This window comes from Saccopteryx bilineata, chromosome 4 (assembly GCF_036850765.1).
Source record: "Saccopteryx bilineata isolate mSacBil1 chromosome 4, mSacBil1_pri_phased_curated, whole genome shotgun sequence".
Taxonomy (NCBI): Eukaryota; Metazoa; Chordata; class Mammalia; order Chiroptera; family Emballonuridae; genus Saccopteryx; species Saccopteryx bilineata.
Window position 1 is genome coordinate 61,441,870 of NC_089493.1, and position 23,069 is coordinate 61,464,938.

A 23,069-nucleotide genomic window follows, 5' to 3' on the forward strand; every position below is an offset into this window, starting at 1 on the left:
ATGCCCTGTTGAGGGGCTGCTGGCTTGGGGTGTCGGAGTACAAATGCTGTGAGGAGAGTGTCTGTCTAGGAAGGGCAGTTCAAAAGGCAACTGGGCCGTGGGGGAGAAATGGCTGATTCTAGGGTTGGGGCAGGGAAAGAACCAGATGAACCCAGAGTGTTTTACTTTGTGTCAGAAAGTGAAGTCATTGAGTAAATTAGGAAACCATGAGGGAATCAAGAAATGAATAAAAGTTTGATGAACAGGATATATACATAGTTCCAAATTATTGCCCTACCAAATATGCATTGACCACAAAATAGAACATCTTTATGATAAAGTTTGGCAGATAACACCTTAACTAGTGATCAACACAATCAATAATGAGATCAAAATCATGTCACCTGCTGGGATGCACTAAGAACACAGACTCACTTCTGTGATATTATTACCAAAGATGTGTCTGATCTGAATCTAATCATAAGGAAACATCTGAGAAATCCAGATTTAGGAACATTGTGATACAAAATAACTGGCCTATAATCTTCTAAACTGTAAAGGTTATTTGAACCAAGGGGAAACTGGATTTTTTTCCAGATTGCAGGAGACTAAAGGAATTTGGCAGCCAAGTGCAGCACATAAAACTGAATTGGATGTTATGGGAACAAATGTCAGAATTTGGATGGAGTCTGAGGGTTAAATGGTAGAAATGTATCAGTGCTAATTTTCTGATTGATAATTGTGTTGTGGTTGACAGGGGTCCCCAAACTTTTTACACAGGGGGCCAGTTTACTGTCCCTCAGACCGTTGGAGGGCCAGACTATAAAAAAAACTGTGAACAAATCCCTATGCACACTGCACATATCTTATTTTAAAGTAAAAAAACAAAACGGGAACAAATACAATATTTAAAATAAAGAACAAGTAAATTTAAATCGACAAACTGACCAGTATTTCAATGGGAACTATGGGCCTGCTTTTGGCTAATGAGATGGTCAATGTGCTCCTCTCATTGACCACCAATGAAAGAGGTGCCCCTTCTGGAAGTGCTGCGGGGGCCGGATAAATGGCCTCAGGGGGCCACATGTGGCCCGCAGGCCGTAGTTTGGGGACCCCTGGTCTAGGAGAACCTGAAGCCATTGGGAGAACCTGGTCAGATGTAACAGGGCATCATGCTAGCAACATACTCTCAAATGGTTCCAATTTTAAAAGAGTTCTTTGTATTATTACTTGCAACTTTCTTGTAAGTTTGAGAGTTTCTCAAAATTAAACAAAATAAAAATGTCTATGTTTATGAAAGTTTTCATGCACATTTGGAGAAGTAGCCTTGGTTATTTTCCCACAACATGCATTTTCATTGTAGATTCTATTTATTTGTTTGTTTGTTTATTTATTTTTCTGAAGTCAGAAGTGAGAGGCAGAGAGACTCCCGCATGCGCCCAACCGGGATCCACCCGGCAAGCCCACTAGGGGGTGATGCTCTGCCCATCTGGGGCATTGCTCCTTTGCAACCAGAGTCATTCTAGCACCTGAGGTGGAGGCCATGGAGCCATCCTCAACTCCCGGGTCAACTCTGCTCCAATGGAGCCTTGGCTGCAGGAGAGGAAGAGAGAGACAGAGAGAAAGGAGAAGGGAAAGGGTGGAAAAGCAGATGGGCACTTCTTCTGTGTGCCCTGACCAGGAATTGAACCTGGGACATCCACATACTGGGCCGACACTCTACCACTGGGCCAACTGGCCAGAGTGTAGTTTCTATTTAATTACATTGTCACTGCTGTATAAAGAAAACAGTATAGAAGCAGTGGGCTGTTTAAGAACCAAGATCATAGAAAATCTTCTTAAGTGAGATTTTTATTTGCTATAATTAGCAATAACTATATATGTATTATAACAGTCTTTGTTAAGCCAAATGTGAAGGTTCATATTTTTAAAGTTGTGACTATTTTATACATACTATCTTAAAATTTAAATATTTGAATTGCAAAATAGACTATTTATTAAGAATGGAAACAGGAATTTTTCTATAAGTCATATCAATTTGTGAAGGCTTTTTTGTTTAGCTAATTGATTTGTTTAATATGATTTCAGTTAGAAATAAAATTTTTAGTCTCTTCTCATACTGGTAAAGTTTGTCTGCTTCTAGAATAAAGATATTCTTCAACTTTTTATATCAAAATGACCATTAACCTTTAAATAAGTGAATGTATATAACAGATACTATGATATACACATATGATATAATGAAAATTAAGATACATAAAAGTAATTTTACAACTGTAGTCTGGTCTCTAATTGCAAATGAAGTAGAGTTAACAGGAAAGGGAAGCGTCAAAAAAAGTAAAATTTTCATCTTAACTTTGATGATTATAAAAAATAAAGAGTATAAAAGTTTGTCTAGTCATAGAATTTAAAGTACTATGCCTCAAGTCATCAAAGCAATATATAAAAGCATTGTATAAAAGCAAACAAAACATAATCTATGAGTAGGCCCTGGCCGGTTGGCTCAGTGGTAGAATGTCGGCCTGGCGTGCAGAAGTCGCGGGTTCGATTCCTGGCCAGGGCACACAGGAGAAGCGACCATCTGCTTCTCCACCCCTCTCCCTCTCCTTCCTCTCTGTCTCTCGCTTCCCCTCCCGCAACCGAGGCTCCATTGGAGCAAGGATGGTCCGGGCGCTGGGGATGGCTCCTTGGCCTCTGCCCCAGGCGCTAGAGTGGCTCTGGTCGCGGCAGAGCGACGCCCCGGAGGGGCAGAGCATCGCCCCCTGGTGGGCAGAGCGTTGCCCCTGGTGGGCGTGCCGGGTAGATCCCGGTCGGGCGCATGCGGGAGTCTGTCTGACTGTCTCTCCCCGTTTCCAGCTTCAGAAAAATACAAAAAAAACCAACCAAACAAAAAAACCCATAATCTATGAGTAATAGACCAAAAAAAGGGGAACTATTTAAACCAGAAAATATTTAATAACATGGGAAAATATAATGTAAACTGTATGCAAGATAACCTCAGTTTGTGTTTATCCATGAAGACATAGTTATATAGAAAAGAGACTAAAAGGAAAATAAGATTGGTTTCTTCTAGGGAGTGAAGTTATGGATGATTTTTGTTTTCTCTTTATATGTTTTTTATACTTAAAACATTAATATGTATGTGTACCACAGATACAGACAACAGATTAGCAGTCCTCAAGGGAAAGCGGTGGGGGGGGGCAGAGGGGATGAAATGGAAATGGAAGGAGACTGCAGGGGACAGGGGGAGCATGATGTGGGAGGTGAGATGTTATATTGAGTGGGACACTTGAAACCATGTCAACAAAATAAAACAATTTTTTAAAGAAAAAAAAATTAATATGTATGGACTTGTATAGGAGCATATCTATACAACTCCTAACCAACAAATGTTCTTTAAAAATTAAAATGCAATATATTCTACTTTGTATTTTATATAGTGTAAAATATTCTAAAATATTTTGTGATTTTTTTCATTAGAAAAATCTGTTTATTTCTAGGCTAATTGGTGGGCAGTATTGCTTATGGGAATTGCCCTGATCATGTTAATGGCTGGATTTATTAAGATATGCAGTGTTCATACTCCAAGTAGCAATCCAAAGTTGCCTCCTCCTAAACCTCTTCCAGGTAAGAAAATTTGAGCAATGTATATATATACTGCTCACAAAAATTAGGGGATATTTTATAGCTTCATATTCATTTTGAAATATCCCCTAATTTTTGTGAGCAGTATATTTTAATAGAACTGTTCAGCAGGGAGAATTGAATTATAAAATGAATCTTTAGTAACTGATGCTATAGTACTTTCTCCTTGAATAAGATTACTGGAGGGCCTAACCGGGCTGTGGCGCAGTGGATAGAGCGTCGGACTGGGATGTGGAGGACCCAGGTTCGAGACCTCGAGGTCGCCAGCTTGAGCGCAGGCTCATCTGGTTTGAGCAAAGCTCACCAGCTTGGACCCAAGGTCACTGGCTTGAGCAAGGGGTTACTCGGTCTGCTGCAGCCCCACGGTCAAGGTACATATGAGAAAGCAATCAATGAACAACTAAGGTGTCGCAATCAATGAACAACTAATGATTGATGCTTCTCATCTCTCTCTTTTCCTTTCTGTCTGTCCCTATCTGTCCCTCTCTCTGACTCTCTCTGTCACTGTAAAAAGAAAAAAGAAAAAAAGATTACTGGATGAATTATTTAGTTGATTTTTAAGTGTTCTTTTTAATCCAATCCAATTCAATCTAGCTAGTGGCTACCAATTTAATGCTAATCTACCAAGTTTCTAAAACCATTTAGACCTAGAAAGTTTTATTTTTATTTGGTGCTTATTTTCTTGTTTTCTTTTCATATTCTTAAATCTTTCAGTTTTGTTTTAAATGAATGGTCTTTCTACTGTAATAGCTATGCTTCTGTTATTTAATGTTTGTGCTCATCAGATATTTTCTGGCACATAGACTCAGTTTCCCTAGGGATGATGCTTCCGAGGAAACAGTTTGTGGGAGAGTCTTAGAGTGGAGGCGTTTAGTCACCAAATGGCTGTTCCTCATCTCTGAAATGAGTAACTTCTTTACTTCTCAGGGAGACACTACACTGGGAGGAGTTAGAGTAGCTCCAGGGAGAAGAAAAGGGGAGGGAGCAACTGCTCTACATGATTTGGCCCCCATCGATTCTTCCTTACCTTCCCCAAGGTAGTTGTGGCTTCTGTGCTGCCCTCAGACTCCTGGGCCAGCACTCTGTTCACTGTAGGTTTGGGGCAGACACTGTCCCAAGGCAGTGGCAGGGGAGAACCAGAGCTACAAACAGCAGTTCCCTCTTCTACCTCCCACAGACTCTCATGAAGCCTCTTGCCTCAGGTCAAATTCACTACCCAGCCAAAAGCTGATTAAAACTAGGGGTTTCTTATCATTTTCTCCATTTCCCTCAGTTATTTCTCTGCTTTAACCTATGTTGGTGCAAGGAATTAGAGGAATTTTGATTTTTATATCATTACGTTTCATTAATGTACAATATTTAGTCTTCTGGAATTTATAACAGTTTGTTAGGGATTTCCAAGGGCCCCAAGACGCTTCAGATGCATCACCAGTTATGGTTGCATTTCATGAAATGATTCTTTTACTTAATTTCACTTTAGGCAAATTCCATCCACCTTTAAAACTTAAAAAACAAAAACAACCCCCCCCCCCCAGCCTCCTTTCATTGAACCCTCACAAAAGTGTTGAGCACTTTTACACGAATTACCATATCCTCCTCACAACAGACTATATGAGTTAGTTATCATCCCTGTCTTACAGACAAGGCATTTGAGTTGCAAAGAGGTTAAGTCATTTGCTCAAAGACATCTGGACATTTCTTTGTCATGGATCTTATTTTCAGATCATGTTAGTCTAATTAAAGTTGTGGCTGTTGAGCACTTTAGATGTGGCTAGTCTCAGTTGAGATGTGTTGTAATTATAAAATACCTAACAGGTTTTGAAGACTTTGTATACAAAAAGAATAAAATATTTCATTATTTGATCAATCACTTCTTGAGATGATAATATTTTTCCTATATTGGATTAAGTGAAATAAAAATATTAAAATTATTTATTTGGGTGTTCTTGGTATTTTTCATTATTGATACTGAAAATTTTAAGTAATATAGATGACTTACATTTCTATTAGATAGTACCAATATAGAGCCTTTCTTATTGAAATGACAGCTTTGTTTTTATTTTATTTCTGTATTTTCAAGATCTCATTTATTGATTTGAGAGAGAGAGAGAGAGAGAAGGGGGTGGGGGCAGAGTGGAAAGCAATGACTGCTTGTATGTGCCTTGACCGGGCCAGCCTGGGGTTTTGAACTGGCGACCTCAGGATTCCAGGTCTACACTTTATCCACTGTGCCACCACAGGTCAGGCTGGTAGCTTTGCTTTTAGAGATTATAAAGCTCATGGTAAGTCTGTTTTACTTTTGTTTGTGACTCACAGGCACTTTAAAGAGGAGGAGACCTCCACAGCCCATTCAACAACCCCAGCGTCAGAGGCCTCGGGAGAGTTATCAAATGGGACACATGAGACGTTAACTGCAGCTTTTGCCTTGGTTCTTCCTAGTGCCTACAGTGGGAAAACTTCACTCCAAAGAGACACCTATTAAATCATCCCCAAACTAACCCCTCACAAATAACAGTCGAAGAAAAAAATGGCAAGAGATCATGTCCTCAGACCAGGTGGAATTACTTAAATGTTAAAGCCTGAAAATTCCAATTTGGGGGTGGGGGGTGGTGGAAAAAGAACCCAATTTTCTTATGGACAGATATTTTTAACCTAATGGCACAAAGTCTTAGAATATTATTATGTGCCCTGTGTTCCCTGTTCTTCGTTGCTGCATTTTCTTCACTTGCAGTCAAACTTGGCTCTCTATAAACTTTTATCACAAATTGAAAAATATATTTTTTTCAACTGCCAATCAAGGCTAGGAGGCTCGACCACCTCAACATTGGAGACATCACTTGCCAATGTACATACCTTGTTATATGCAGACATGTATTTCTTATGTACACTGTACTTCTGTGTGCAATTGTAAACAAATTGCAATATGGATGTTTCTTTGTATTATAAAATTTTTCCTCTCTTAATGAAAAATTACTGTTTAATTGACATACTCAGGATAACAGAGAATGGTGGTATTCAGTGGTCCAGGATTCTGTAATGCTTTACAAAGGCAGTTTTGAAATGAGAATCAATTTACCGTTTTCTTATGATGGAGTTGGTTCTGATGCTCATTTTGTCTTTATCAAATGGCTGCTAAGAGCACATGAGTGACTACGCTGAAGAACACAGTGTTGTGCAGACTGGACATATGCAGCATACTACTTCAGAGTTAGTTCTTTATGTACGTGTCTCATTTCTGTTACTTATTTTAAATTCAATTCCATTTTTGAATTGATAGGTGACATTTTATTCTTTGGTAGAAATTATGTCAGTGAAATGATTCATTTTATTTGTAACCTCTTATTTGTGTTTTCCATATATCTAAAGTATGCTAATTATGTTTTTTGTTTTTGTCTGATATGAAAAAGGAAAGTTGTGTCTTTATATTATCAAAATATTTGAACAGTTTTTTTCTTAGTATATCATCACTGATCATTGGTAACCACTAAAGAAGAGTGATTTGCTCAACTAGTAAATTGTAGATAGGCCTTCTGACATTTTTTTCCCTAAAATAAGATATTTTAACAACAATGGAGGTGAACAGCACAATGTCCCATTCCAAAATTTATTTTTTAAACAGATGTAAATAATTGGCTTTTTAAAGAGAGAAAGCAAAAGCATTTAATGTATTTACAGGCTTATTGCTATGCAGGAATGGAAGGGGGCATTACAAGAATATTTTAAGCTTGTGACATATTTATTGCTTCTGTTTTCCAACTACATCATTTAAAGTAGACATAAATAGCTATGATTTTCCTGGCTTCACATAGAAGGCAAATTTAGGGAAAGTTGGAAAAAATTTGTGTTTTGGCTTTTTTTTTTCCTTTTTTTTCTTAAGAGTATAAGGTTTACACAATCATTCTCATAATGTGACGCAAGCCAGCAAGGCCAAAAATGCTAGAGAAAATAATGGGATCTCTTCCTTGTAAACTTGTACAGTATGTGGTGACTTTTTTCAAAATACAGCTTTTTGTACATGATTTAGAGACAAATTTTGTACATGAAACCCCAGATAGACTATAAATAATTCTAAACAAACAAGTAGATAGATATGTATGTAATTGCTTTTAAATCATTTAAATGCCTTTGTTTTTGGACTGTGCAAAGGTTGGAAGTGGGTTTGCATTTCTAAAATGGTGACTTTTATTCTGCAAGAGTTCTTAGTAACTTCTTGAGTGCGGTAGACTTTGGAACATGTACATTTTTTGCTTGTAATGTTATCCTGTGGTAAGGTTTTGGCAGGTACACACTGCCCTATTTTATTTTGAGTCTAAGTTAAATGTTTTCTGAAAAGAGATATGTGCACTGAACTTTCCACTGCAAATCAAGATGTGGTAAATGAAAGGATCAAGACAAATGAGATCTAATACTACTGTCAGTTTAATGTCCACTGTGTTTTATACAGTATCTTTTTGTTCACTTTGGAAATTTTTACTAAAAATTGCAAAAAATAAAGTATTGTGCAAAGATGTAAGGTTTTTTGAAACTTGAAATGCATTAATAAATAGACTTGATGAAATCAATTGGAAGGTTCCATTGTCTTTGAACTCAGAACTACCAAAAGAAGCTTTCCACAAGGCAACTTTTCCTTACTAAATGAAAGAGATCATTAAGTAAAAGGATGGTTATCTCTTTCCATACAAGTTCAGATGTCTTTATTTTTAGTTAGAAGTCCATGTAAAAAGAATTATGATTAGATATCTCTGTTATCCACACATTGAACATTTCAAAAACACTTAGCTAATCTCAACTGCTTTACATTATTTCCAATTACTATTCAATGTGTTTAAAAGTCTCTTGGCGGAAGAGCTGACATTTGGAAACTGGTCTTATTGACAGTAAGTCCTCACTTAACGTGATCCATAGGTTCTTTGACTTTAAGCAAAATGATGTATAATGAAACATTTTACCATAGGCTAAGTGATGTAACTGAGAGTTAAGTTCTACAACATCTCATCAGTTATAGGAAATGCTGAACAAGACAATGTTATTCGAGGACCTACTATAGATACATTTTGCAAAGTTTTGAATGCTAAGTATCTCATTTATTTTTAAAGTCTAATAAGTATATTTAAAAATTATGAGCTTCATTTTCCTGCATTGTCAGGTTCTTAGCAAATAAGGAGAAACTTGGCATTTTAGTCTTACCTAGAAAAAGAATTACAAACTCAGAATGGTACCCTGCACAGAATAATCTGCCCCCAATTCTTTTTCTTTTTTAAAAAAAATTGAAGCCAACTATAAGTAGTATTTATTAAATGAATAAATATGTCAAACTTTTTAATTAAGTTAGAAACATTAAAATGTATATATTATGTTTAATTTTGTTTATTCATGAAACTAACAATATTGATTAATTCAGGTGATTGCAAATTTGTTATTTTTACTTAAAATTGAATACTTAGATTTTGTGTAGAATTTTTTTCAGTTTTCTAAATTCATATAACAATTCAAAGAACGTTAGCAGTAAAATAAATTATTATAGTTTCTGGACTTGGTGATCCTGAGTATCAGGCAGTATCAGCTTGCAGAAAGACTTCTTTAAGGGAAAGACAAATATATCTGATCAGTGTTGTTTTTGAGGTGTCTTCAGCACTTTATGCTTGAGTATTTTATTTTTGTCATATTCACAGATTAGTGAAAACTGAAGATATCTCCCAGTTGAGCAAACTACTCGTCTTAAGTCCTTGCATCCGTTCCTATGTTTTGTATGTTTTAAGACCTAATGATTATTATTTCTTCAAAGATAGGATTAGTGTCCTTGACAGCTGTGCAGTTGTGGGTGCTTGTGCTTGAGAAGGCTTTTAATTTCTTAAGTATTTCTAATCAAAAGTGTAAGAGAGTCACTGTAGTAAATGTATTTCAAAACCAGACAGTCCATCTTTGGGGGTTGTTGGGCCAGGGTCCGCCACCATCGTGGCCATGCACATGAAGGTTCACATTGAATTTGGGCAGATGGTAAAGAAATGGTGGAGCCAAAAACTGGTGGGCCATTCCTTTATTCTAGCCTTGCAACCAGCTGGCAAGTAGACATGCAACAGGAAAACACTTCCCTTTCCATTCAGGGCTCCCAAAGCCACTGACTCATCTGGTTTTTCCTAGAATCAAAGGCCCCCACAAGTCTCAGCAGAGCCCACAAAAGCCACTTGCCCCTCACCTCAGGTTCTCCATCTGCACATCTTCTCCCTTCTCCTCTCTGCACAAATTGGATTCTCCTTCAGCACCCCGCCATCTTGGCTCCTTCTTCCTTTTCCTTAAAATGGCTTCTCTCTCCTTCCTTTCTATCTTGGCTTCTTCTCCTTTAGCACTCTGCCTTCTTTCTGCCCTCACTCTGCAAAAACATGGCTTCTTCCTCCTTCTTTTCTTTTTGACCCCAAAGCCCTCCTCCAGCAACATTAGCATGACAGTGGCCCTTCCCAAGCAGGAAGGTAATTAGAAATTTCACCTGGGTAGCGCCATTCACGTGGGCAGCACCATTTTTAATAATAAAAGTGAGCAAACTCAGAAAACACAAGTTTTACAAACTCATTTGCCCAACAGGGGTATAAGAGGAAATGTTCATTATCCAGATTTAAGAGTATCCCAGAACTAGAGAGCAGGTGAGGATAGTTTTAATCAGCTACTAGGGACAATTCATCTATAAAGTCACTAAAATTGTAAGAAACTATAGTTTCCTGAAAAGCAATTTTGACTTTTTTTTTTAAAGTTATTTTATTTTATTTTTTTACAGAGATAGAGAGAGAGTCAGGGTGAGGGATAGACAGGGACAGACAGACAGGAACGGAGAGATGAGAAGCATCAATCATTAGATTTTCGTTGCGCATTGTGACACCTCAGTTGTTCATTGATTGCTTTCTCATATGTGCCTTGACCGCGGGCCTTCAGCAGACCGAGTAACCCCTTGCTTGAGCCAGCGACCTTGGGTCCAAGCTGGTGAGCTTTTGCTCAAACCAGATGAGCCTGCACTCAAGCTGGCGACCTCGGGGTCTCGAACCTGGGTCCTCAGCATCCCTGTCCGGCGCTATATCCACTGTGCCACCGCCTGGTCAGGCCAATTTTGACTTTAAGTAATTGAACAGATGATCATTTTGCCCCACAGAGCTCAGCTTCAGTTTTAGCATTTCTGGTTTTATGTTTTAGATTAAAAACAACTTCCATTTGAATCTCTTTTCCCATTTAATACCAGTTTGGTTTTGCCATTATTGTTTCTGTATCAATCCTTTGCATTATCAGGATATAAATGAGTCCTTGTGTTCTATATTGCTCTATTGTTTGTATGTCTTAGATATATACATGTATGCACTATTTTCAGTAGAAATTTATATAGTTTATAATTAAACTCTTTAGTGTGTCTGTTCTCTCCTATAAAAAGCAACAAGATGACAGTTAAAAATGTAGGATTGAGCAAAATGTGTATTAAAGCCCTTGCTGTTTCTTAAAAAATCTCCACTAAAATCACAGTGATTGGGGAAAGAAAAGAGCATATCCAACAAGAACAAGGCATATTAGAGGAAAGATAAGAACAAAATGTTGAAACTAGAAGCCAAATAGAAGGCTTGGCAGACAGACCCAGGGATTCCAAATTCTAAACCAGCAGTGGAAACATGAGAACAGCTATGGACACTGTTAAGATTTTGGAATATAGCCTGACCAGGCGGTGGCGCAGTGGATAGAATGTCGGACTGGGTTGTGGAAGACCCAGGTTCAAAACCCTGAGGTCACTGGCTTGAGATCCAGGTCGCTGGTTTGAGCAAAAGGTCACTTGCTCTTCAGGAGCCCCCCAATCAAGGCACATATGAGAAAGCAATCAATGAACAACTAAGGAGCTGCAATGAAGAATTGATGCTTCTCATCTCTCTCCCTTCCTTGTCTGTCTGTCTCTATCTGTCCTTCTCTCTGACTCTCTCTTTGTCAAAAAAAAAAAAAAAAAAGATTTTGGTATATAGCCTTCAAGGCTTTTTTCTATGCATGTGGCTAAAGCCATAATGTGTATAATGCACACTTTTATAATCCACCTTATTTAATACATTGATATTATATATAGGTCATTTTAATGACTAAATATTTTATTCTATGGATGTATTGTACATTTTAAAAATTAACAAAATTTCCTATTGTTTGCACATTGATATTTTCAGGTTGTTCATTATTTTAAACAATCCTACAAGGGAAATAAATCCTAAGCCTAATAATTCCTAAAATTGGAATTGTTGGGTTAAGGTTTCTTTAAAGGTCATTGAAAAAAGTTTTGATATTGTCTTCCAGACAGATGCACCAACTTATACTCCTTCCATTATTATATAATAATACTTCCACCATTAGCATGTTATTATAAGGTTTTTCTTTTAAATGTGAGAGCTCTGTGCTTAAAAAATTCACAGGTATGCAACCACATGAATTTATACGAAACAAAAGTAGAAAACTCCTGCTTAATTGACTTCATTAGATTTGGACATCCTTGGCTAAGTTGCTAACTTCAGATTTAGGGAAAGAAATGCCCAAGAAGAACCTAGAACACACTGTCATACCAGAAAGGAAGGAAACTGTCAGAAGTTTGTCAAAAAGATTCAGGAGCCACCTTGAAGAAATTCCCACTGGCTAAAGCTGAGATAATTTCAGCCTTAGTAAGGATATATTTTACTACATGAGTTAATAATGATAGTTTATAAAATCATAGTTACCTTTGGAATATATTCTTTTTTTTTTTTTTTTTACAGAGACAGAGAGGGAGTCAGAGTGAGGGATAGACAGGGACAGACAGACAGGAACGGAGAGATGAGAAGCATCAATCATTAGTTTTTCTTTGCGCATTGCAACACCTCAATTGTTCATTGATTGCGTTCTCATATGTGCCTTGACCGCGGGCCTTCAGCAGACCGAGTAACCCCTTGCTCGAGCCAGCGACCTTGGGCTCAAGCTGGTGAGCTTTTTGCTCAAACCAGATGAGGACTCGCTCAGGCTGGAGACCTTGGGGTCTCGAACCTGGGTCTTCCGCATCCCAGTCCGACGCTCTATCCACTGCGCCACCGCCCGGTCAGGCTGGAATATATACTTAAAGAAATATTCTCTAAGTGATAAGCTGAAGAATGGTAAACAATCACCATTTTACAATAATTAATACAATGGTTAATGGATCTAGACAGTAGGCACCAGTGACTGCTAACCTCACAAAGAGATAGCAGTCAAACATTTTGTCCCTACTAATGGAAATACATGCCACTTATGAAGCAGTCCTGGTAAAGTCAAATCTGGTCATGGTCAAGCATCTGGATCTAACCACTTCTTTACTAGAAATACAGGAAACCAAAATAACATGTTAAATGATACCATGAGGGATTCAATCAGCAAAATCCAGACTGGAAAACTACAGGACAAATGACCTTGTTTCTTCAACAAGGGAAAAAGAAAAATACAGATTAAAAGAGACTTAAGAGGTATATCTACAAATACAATTTATGGATTTATTTGGATCCTGATTTGAACAAACAATAAAAATGAAACCATTGGGGAAATAGGAAAACTAACTGAATGTTTGATGATTTTAAGGATTTTTATAATTATTTTTAGGTGTGATGATGGTATTGTGTTTACATTTTAAAAAGCAGTTCTCTTAGAGATGGAAATTAAAATGCTTGCCATGATACGATATTTAGGATTTGCTTAAAAATAATTGGAATTGGGTAGTGTGTGGGAATATAGTTAAAATAAGATAGACATGAGTTGATGATTGTTAATGCTGGGAGATGGATACTTGGGGATTCACTATACCATTTTCTCTCCCTGTGTTTACATTAGAAACTTTCTCTAAAGGTTATTTTTTTTTAATGTGAGTCAAATTCATATACAAACTTACTCATTACTGCTTTTAGCAATAATTTATAATAATGTCCTATATTCATGATTTTTTATAATGATTTTTTTTTTAGTGGAATTAAACTTGAACCAGCTGAGGTAACATAATTATTTATATTCTGCTCCAGTCACAATGAATGATTAACTGATTTTAACTGCTAGAGTGAATGCTTGAAGTTATCAAGTCACTCAGCAGTCTTAGCAAGCAGGCCATTAGATCCCTCCTTGCTTGTGGGGCTTACTAGCTTATTTAAAGAAAATGTTTATTTTCTGTTAAAACAAGTCAGGGAATGTGATCAGATTTTCCACATTTAATCTGTGCGTCCACATTTAGAATAAGTGTTAAGTAGCTTAGTGCAGTAAACTAGATATTACTCTTGTTGAAATGATAATGATCCCCAGAGGTAGAAATATGTCTTTAAATAAATACCCTGTTTTTTTCTCAGTGTAAATAAATTAGAATAATTTGATATAGTGTAGGTTGTTTTATATAAAAAGTACTTTCATTGAATAAGTTTTAGAAAACATTTTGGAAAAGTGAAGGCAATTTGGTAATACTGAGCAAATTAAGCCATTATTTTTTATTCTAAATATTTATATTATTCTCTTTTCTATTGCCTTTTGGGCATGGGAGTTAGTTAGCCTTTATATTTCTAAACACAAGAGGCCAGTTTTTATAAATTAAGATGTCAATATGTTGTGATTAATTTTTTATTATTTAGTTTTGTGGTCGTAGTTTTCATTTTTCTTAAGCCCCTGAGTGCTCTGGTCCAGTAGCTCAGTTGGTTAGCGCATCATCCCGAGACACAAAAGTGGGTTCAATCCCTGGTCAGGGCACATATAAGACTCAGCCAATGAATGCATAAAGAGATGGAACAACAAATCAGTGTTTCTCTCCTTTTCTCTCTCTCTCTAAAATCAGTCAATTAAAAAATCTTTATTAGTGGCGCCTCTAATTAAAGGAATTGTCCTGTTAACCATTTTTTTTTCTTCTCCCTTGAAATCATATTAGATGTTTGGAACTCTTTGGCTTCTATCGTATGCATGTGCTGATTTACATGGACTGGTTACCTCAGTTATTCATTGGACAGGTATTTCTTAAGCACCTGGCTAAGCCGGCACCTCTGCTAGATGATAGGAATACCATAATGAACTGAACAATGCCCCTTTCCTTGTGAAGCTTATGGTCTAGTAGGTGAGACAGATACTAATCAAAGAATTGTGAATACACATGAAGTTTCAACCATGGTAAGTGCTATGATGAGGAGGCTTTTGGTGATCCATGCAGATCATGTTGGGATGAGACTAAAGGAGAAGGTGGGACCTAGTCAGGCAAATCAAGGAATGCTTCCTCACAAAAGTAATGCTTGAGCCCAAATTTGAAAGATGAAAAGAGGTTACAGGGTTTTAAGTACTGTTTAATGGTTATATTTGCTCTTGATTTTATTATATGTAAACCTACCCATTCAGATTCCTTTGTGTATTTTTTTAAATGATTTTTCATTTTTGCTTAACATTGTGCTTATTTACTAAAGAGTTGGCTTTTACTTCAGCAGATGTTAGACTTGGTTATTCTTCAAGATGTTAGCCCAACAGTTTGGGAGTTGTCATAGGGCCTTGGTTTTTCTGACCTTCACCTCTGTATCATGACAACCCTATACTGAGAATCAGGACACTGAACCTCCCACCTCATTGAGTGAAATGTCCTTGTGATTACTACTGTCTGGCATTCTGCACATCTTTCTGTCATAGCACATACCACATTGCAATGTAATCCTGCCTTGTCTAACCCAGGCTCCAAAGAATCATCTATTCTCAGTGGCTACTTCAGTTTTCATTCACTTATCAACTCCATTTACTTCAATTTTCATTCACTTATCAAGTCCATTTTGTCCTCACAGCCATTAGGGAATGCAATTCACTGCCTCAGGAAGCTTGTGCTTTAATGGACAGAAAGAACCCAACAATGGTAATGCAGAGGGATTTGTGCTGTAAAATACACAAATACAGGGTACCTAGTAGCTCAGAGGAGATGAATATGTGAGCCAAGACTTCCAAAAGGAGAAAAGCTTGAGCTGAGTTTTAGAGTTTCTGTGAGTTTGCTCTAACAGAAGTGCTGCTCTAGTCCAAACTTACTGTCACAAGCTATTAGAAATGTTATTGCAGGGCAGTTCCTTGACTATTTTCACTGTCCTGCCAGTGGGTATGCTCTTCCCTCTGTCTGGATAGCCCCTCCCCTCTTGGTTCTACAGGACTGTACTTCATTAACCTGTTTCCTTGAACTTGGTTATAGTAAGTATTCAATAGACATTAGTGTTTTAATAAAGGGTATGTGTTTTGTAAATAGGCAGTGAAGCTAATTTCACAAGATAAGCACAAAAGTTAGTCTCATAACACATGACCAATACCCATATTTCTAATTTTTAGCATCTTGCATTCTTTTTTATTTTTTCTCTTCTCTACTTTTCTTCTCCCCTCCCTTCCCCTCCCCTCCCCTCTTCTTCAGAGGAGAGGAGATAGTGAGGCAGACTCCTGCATGTGACTTAACCAGGATCCACTCAGCAACCCCTGTCTAGGACCAGTGCTTGAGTACCAAACTATTTTTAGCACCTGAGGCTGGCATTCTAGGACCACCGAGCTATCCTCAGCATCTGGGGCCACTCTCAAACCAATTGAGCTACTGGTTGCAGGAGGGGAAGAGGGAAAGAAGGGGGGAGGAGAAGCAGATAATCGCTTCTCCTAAACACCCTGACTAGGAACCAAACCCGGGATGTCCATACACCAGGCCGAAGCTCTATCCACTGAGCCACCAGCCAGGGCCAGCTTCTCTCATTCTAAATCCCCTTGGCAGAACAACCTCGTCCTCTCACCCCTGGGGAGAAATTTTCTTTCAAAATCTAATATATACTTGCACTTAAACAATATATATAAAATCTACCCACCACATTTTACAATAATGGGAAAAGCACAGCTAAGCTTTGGAATGTGTAAGTAACAAATTCTAACTCCCGGCAGAAGAAGTGGGTTTATAAAGCTTCAATGAAAAAGGAAATATGGAGGTGCCCATTCTGTGTGTGTGGACAAGTAAATTATCTATGGCATTAGCTAAATTATCTATGGCATTGACTATTTCATAATGGAAAGTGAAAGTTAAAAATTTTGTAGGCGATGTTTTCCTGCAGGAAACCTCCTGATCAACATTTCTCTAGAAAGTTTTTCACAAAATTCTATGTAATTCTATAGGTTTTAAACAAATATGCAGGGGGAAAAAGTTAGGGATAGATATGGATTTCAGAGTAAAAAAAAATGCTGAGTTGGCCCTGGCCGGTTGGCTCAGCGGTAGAGCGTCAGCCTAGCGTGCGGAGGACCCGGGTTCGATTCCCGGCCAGGGCACACAGGAGAAGCACCCATTTGCTTCTCCACCCATCCACCGCACCTTCCTCTCTGTCTCTCTCTTCCCCTCCCGCAGCCAAGGCTCCATTGGAGCAAAGATGGCCCGGGCGCTGGGGATGGCTCTGTGGCCTCTGCCTCAGGTGCTAGAGTGGCTCTGGTCACAACATGGCGACACCCAGGATGAGCAGAGCATCGCCCCCTGGTGGGCAGAGCCTCGCCCCATGGTGGGCGTGCCGGGCGGATCCCGGTTGGGCGCATGCGGGAGTCTGTCTGACTGTCTCTCCCTGTTTCCAGCTTCAGAAAAATGCAAACAAACAAACAAACAAACAAAAAACCAAAAAAAAATGCTGAGTTAAAATCAAACAGGTTTTTCGTTTTACATTTATTGATTTTTTAAAAAAATGAGGTACTTTTTAGTATAGTAGCACTGGTTGTGATCTGTAAGACGGCCTCAGAGTGTTCCCAAACTTGGTAACTCTTCTGTTATTTCTTTCTTAGAGAGTCTGAGGTCTGCAGAAACATTTTGGGAATTGATGCTGAGATGTCAGGTACGTTTGCAGGGTCCCCAGCCAGGAACAACTTGTCCTTACCTATGGAATTCTCACCAGGTTGGGGTTTCATATCTGTTACAACATTTCGCACTGACAGACCAGGGGTGGGAGAGAGTCAGAGGACAGGCCACTAACCTACTCCTTTGCTCTCAAGCAGCCCTGCTTTCTGTGGTGCTCATTAAAACAGCTGCTCGGGACAGTGGTCTCATTGTTGATCTTGTACCCCATACTTAAAAATCTTGAGCCTGACCAGGCGGTGGCGCAGTGGATAGAGTATTGGACTGGGATGCGGAGGACCCTGAGGTCGCCAGCTTGAGCGCAGACTCATCTGGTTTGAGCAAAGCTCACCAGCTTGGACCCAAGGTCACTGGCTCGAGCAAGGGGTTACTCGATCTGCTGAAGGCCCGTGGTCAAGGCACATATGAGAAAGCAATCAATGAAAACTAAGGTGTCGCAATGAAAAACTGATGAGTGATGCTTCTCATCTCTCTCCGTTCTTGCCTGTCTGTTTCTATCTATCCCTCTCTCTGACTCTCTGTCGCTGTAAAAAAAAAAAATCTTGAGCTAGCACTTCTAATATGGAAAGGTTTATAAATTACACAAATGTAGTATTGCACTATTACTATGTTTTAAAATATGCAAAAATTTTAAGGGATAACTTAAAAATTAATGAAAGTTGTATTTTTCCCCCCACATTACAGTGGGTCATTTTGCGTACACCTTGGTGTGGACACAACCCACTTTGTAGAGCTCTGGCTTTAAGAGACAGAATTTATATATCCAAATCAGTTATCAGCTTCCCCACATTTCTGGATTCAGTATCTTTGCAGCGGAGCACTGTAGCTGTTGAAGAATGCTGGAACCTCTAGGTGTTTACTTCTAAAGGAGGCCTGCGTGCGGGTGAGGCTTCAGGAACCCTGGTAGTTGGAGGACGCCGGTCTTCCTGCCTGAGGACTGACATGGAGCCCTAAGGAGGGGATGGGGAAAGGTCCTTTGTGAGTGTCCCTGATCTGTCTGGTTCCTGAGGAGCTGACTGAATGGGTCGAACTGCCACCATTCCTGAGTTGGCGAGCTGAGGAGACTGGGCAGGGTTTCCTCCTAGGGCCTCACCGGAGGACTGGCTGCCCATCTGCTGCTCAGCTTAGGCCAGGGGAAGCTGGGACTGTTCCTTCTACTGCTTTGGGAATGCTGCCACCTAAGATACACCAGTGGCAGACCCAGAGTCCCTGTGAGCAAACAAAGGAGAAGATTCCTAATGTGGCCCAACAGCTGGGGGGAAGAATTCCAGTCAGGATCCTCAGTACAGGAATAACTGCTGGCTCTGTTAAACTTGAATAAAAACAAACACCACAGAAAAGGAAAAGAGGAAAAAACCTTGAGAGTCGAGTGCAGCACACACTCAAAACCTTTTTCTGAGATCAAAAAAGATTTTGATGTAAACATTTCAAGAGATGGATTGAAGGAGAAAGTGGTCACCGTTGATGTGTGAATGGGAGTCTCGGGAGATCAGAGAATGATGCACCTCAAAGCACAGAGTGAGAATAGAAAGATACATAAATTGGATGATGGATAGAAATTGAGAAGGTGTTGGGGGATATAACGGAAAGGGCAATTGATAATATAAGAAAGCTTCTGAGCTGAAGAGAGACTTGCATCTCACAGAGTTCCAGGAAGAATTAATGATTAAAGGCCTCCAGTGTATATTGTTGCTCTGAGCTGCAAGAATAGAGAAAAATCTTACAGGTTCCTACAGAGGAGAACAAATTACTCTTAAAAGAGAAAGAATCATCCCAGCATAGGACTGCCTATCAACAACACCAGAAGCTACAATAGGACAAACTGCTGACCACCAAGAGTTTGTCTGTATGGAAATTGACCTAGGTTGAAGTCCTGTGTCTTCCATTCACTTAGTCTTGCAAAATAACCCAAGAATATACTACCAGTCGCTATTCTTTGGAAAGCAAATATACTCAAAGTCTCGGGAAGAGTGGGGAAGGGCTGGGAAAATATAAACTCTTAGAAGAATGGGATTATCACCCAATTCGGTGTATTACCCACACCTGGATACTCTCAAGTCCAGAGAAGCGTGTCCCTCTGACTGGCGAGTGTGGCTGGGTCCTCAGCTCTGTAAAAGTCTGGAGGTTTTTTTCGTATTTTTTTTTTTTCTGAATTGACCGTTTGCCTTGACAACTCTTCTAAAACAGTTTGGAACTAAAAATAATAAGCCAAGTCTCAGCAAATCTGGGCACTGGGGGTGTGTTGAAAAGAGGGAAGCATTCCAAAGGTCTTTTCTGGGTAGTGGCTGTGGAGCTGGTGGGGAAGTGAAAGTATTCTAGTCTAGATAGAGGGAAGCAGTGGGAGAATAATGTATTTTAGTGGGAGAAACATATGTCTGATTTTTATATAATGGTAAAGAAAGTTTTATCTGATTGTAACCAACAACAGGGAATGGAAGGAGCTGAAAACAAAATGGGCATCTGCAAGAGAAATCATAAACAACATGAAAAGGAGAAGATAATGGCAATTTAATCAACTTGCAAAAATAAATAACAAGTAAAAAGAGGAAATAAGTTAAATAAGCCAATAAATAAAATAAGATAGGAGGGGTCTAATCATTACACTAAATATAAGTGGACTGGATTTTCTTTTTATTAAAAGTCAGAACCACTTAGATTGAGCTAAAGATATACACCAGCTATCCACTATCTAGAAAGAAAATACCTTTAAAAATATTATGGAAACAAACTATAAGGAAAAGTTGGTAATAAAGGGATTTATAAAGATACCAATTAAATATAATAATAAAAAAAAGAATAGCAAATAGCAGATGAGAAATTTAAGGTTAAAAGCACTATAGGAGGGATATTATGAAACAATATGAAAGACACATGAAGAATTAACATTGGTAAACCTATGTGTACCAAACAATGTAAGCTAAAAGATGACTTGATAGAAATATTATAGACTTCAAAACATATTTTCATAATTAGATCTAATATACCAAAAATAAGTACAAAAAAGAAATGAATAATACAATCGACATAATTTAATAGATACATAAATCATTGTCAGTCTCTCAGGTAAATGCCATAAAACTTTTTTATATATCCAATAGAACTTTATAAAAATTGTTTGTGTGCTTGTTTACAAATTAAGCCTTACCACATTTAGGAATGAGAGACTTTTGTAGCCACATTCAATATAATAAATAAATAGTTTAAAAGTGTCCAAAACAGTCATAAATTAAAGACTACTTTCTTGACTACCTTTTGAACAAAATGGACTTTTGTATAGAAAGCAGTGAAAAGGAGAATACTTTATGTCAAATTCTGTACTTAGAAAATTTAGAAACTTACATACCATTATTATTAAAAGAATAACTAAAATTTATTAACTTATATACCATTATCATTAAAGAAGAATAAAAATAAAAGGACTTGTTTTTCTATGGAACAAATTCTATGGAAAACAAAGCAAAAGAAACTGAATAAGGAATTGATATATAAAAACGGAGTTGGGATTATGAGAGGCAAGTGAGGTGCTTAGGGGACAAAATTCAAGAAGACAGATTTGTGCCAGTGCCAATCCCGGCCCCCTAGGCAACTCACTCTTAAAAATGTGCTCGGTCTCAGCAGAAGTGAGGGACTGGCACCTGGGCAATCTTGTCTCATTGGATTTTAAGATCTAGGTGCTGTGCTTGCCTCCTTAGCCCTGGCCCTGACTATAAAAGTAAAAGCTTCCCTTTTAGGGAGAAAAAAACATTGTTTGGTAGTATTTGTTTCTTGCTCCTTTTAAAATTAACTGAACTCATGATAATCCAGATATAATTTATACTTGCTATTGTGTGACCTTTTTATTTTACTAGTTTTATTCCAGCCTAGAAGAGAGAGTTAGAAGAGTTCTTACAGAAGTAACTTACTGTAGTCCATTAAATGTTTCTGTTTTTGTTTTTTTTTTAAAGGTTGGGCTTGGGAGGACTTCTTTTTTTTTTTTTTTAAGATTTTATTTATTCATTATAGAGAGGAGAGAGAGAGAGAGAGAGAGAGAGAGAGAAAGAGAGAGAGAGAGAGAGAGAAGGGGAGGAGGAGCAGGAAGCATCAACTCCCGTATGTGCCTTGACCAGGCAAGCCCAGGGTTTTGAACCGGCAACCTCAGCGTTTCCAGGTTGACGCTTTATCCACTGCACCACCATAGGTCAGGCCCATTAAATGTTTCTTATTTTATATTCCCAAATTAATGGGCCTGTTTTATGGGGCTACACATGTCATCATATGTTATTATTTAAAACTGCAAATAGTAATAGATTCGCTATACATTTTATTCCATTTAGAATTTCAAGGTATCAGGTAGGAAACAAACACATGTGCTGTTTGTGCCAAGAGTACCAACCTGCAATAAACAAACCCTCCAGCCTCCAGGAATGGAGAGAATGCAGAATTACTCCAAATATACTTTCTAAAAGGATAGTATCATATTTAAATATACTCTTAAGGAGAGTGTCTCTTAGAACTGGGAGAAATATTACCATTCTCCCAACACAGCTTCTCTTGACAGTTAACTAAACTATCCAGCTTTATAGGATATTGGTTTCCCTTTTTTTCTTTTGTGTATTGTTAATGTTTGACAGAGCATCACATAGCATTCCTGTGGCTTAATCTTATTTGCAGTGAAAAAATGTGTGTTTGCTTCAATTACCTCAGGAAGAATGATTAGAATTTCAGAACTTACTTTGTGATTTTCCCTGTGATTGAATGTAATGCTTTTATTTACTCATTACTGAGATCATATATAACTTTTACCTTTCTTGCTTGAAAGTATTTCACAAAAATAATCTAAATAAATGTTATATGCAATAATCAAGTAAAAGCAAAGACCTAAGAATATTATATGCAAAAAAGCACAAGGACCAGATGGTTTCACAGCTGAGTTTTTCTCTATTTAAAAGAATAAAAAGATCACCACAATATTATCTAAACTGTTCAAGACCACTGATGAAAGCTGTAGAATATCAGTGTGAAAATGACAGCGCGCACGCACACACACACACATACACACACACAAAGGTGTGGGTCAGTTTCACTAATGAAAATGGATCAGTTTCACTAATGAAAATGGAAGCAAAATTGTCAATAAACTTTTAGCAAGTAAAGTTCAGCAATGTTACCAAAAAGAAAATACATTACAACCAAGGAGGATTTATTTCAAGAAGGCAAGTGTGAGTCAGTATCTGGAAATCTATCAGCATAATTTTTATATATATATATATAAACTACAGAGAAAAAACGACATATTACTAAGGCATTTCCTAAATTTTGGCAGTCATTTCTAATAAAAACAGAAGAAAAGAATAAAACAAAACCATTTAGATACAATAAAGTTTACTTGTCAAAACTTAAAAAAAGGTATTAGAGCCTGACCAGGCAGTGGCGCAGTGGATAGAGCGTCGAACTGGGATGTGGAAGACCCAAGTTCGAGACCCTGAGGTTGCCAGCTTGGACGCAGGCTCATCTGGTTTGAGCAAGGCTCAAACAGCTTGAGCCCAAGGTCGCTGGCTGGAGCAAGGGGTTACTTGATCTGCTGAAGGCCCGTGGTCAAGGCACATATGAGAAA

At 38.1% G+C, this 23,069-nt stretch overlaps 1 protein-coding gene across 1 annotated transcript in view; it reads left to right on the plus strand.

The window, feature by feature from the left end:
* The window catches only part of ADAM10 (ADAM metallopeptidase domain 10), a 158,228-nt gene extending 150,046 nt beyond the window's left edge, over positions 1–8,182 (plus strand). Inside the window, exons 15-16 of the mRNA XM_066276043.1 lie at positions 3,480–3,606; positions 5,941–8,182. Coding sequence (XP_066132140.1) covers positions 3,480–3,606; positions 5,941–6,035 — 222 coding nt within the window. The 3' untranslated portion in view covers positions 6,036–8,182. The remainder of the gene's footprint in view (positions 1–3,479; positions 3,607–5,940) is intronic.
* Positions 8,183–23,069: the final 14,887 nt, after the last annotated feature.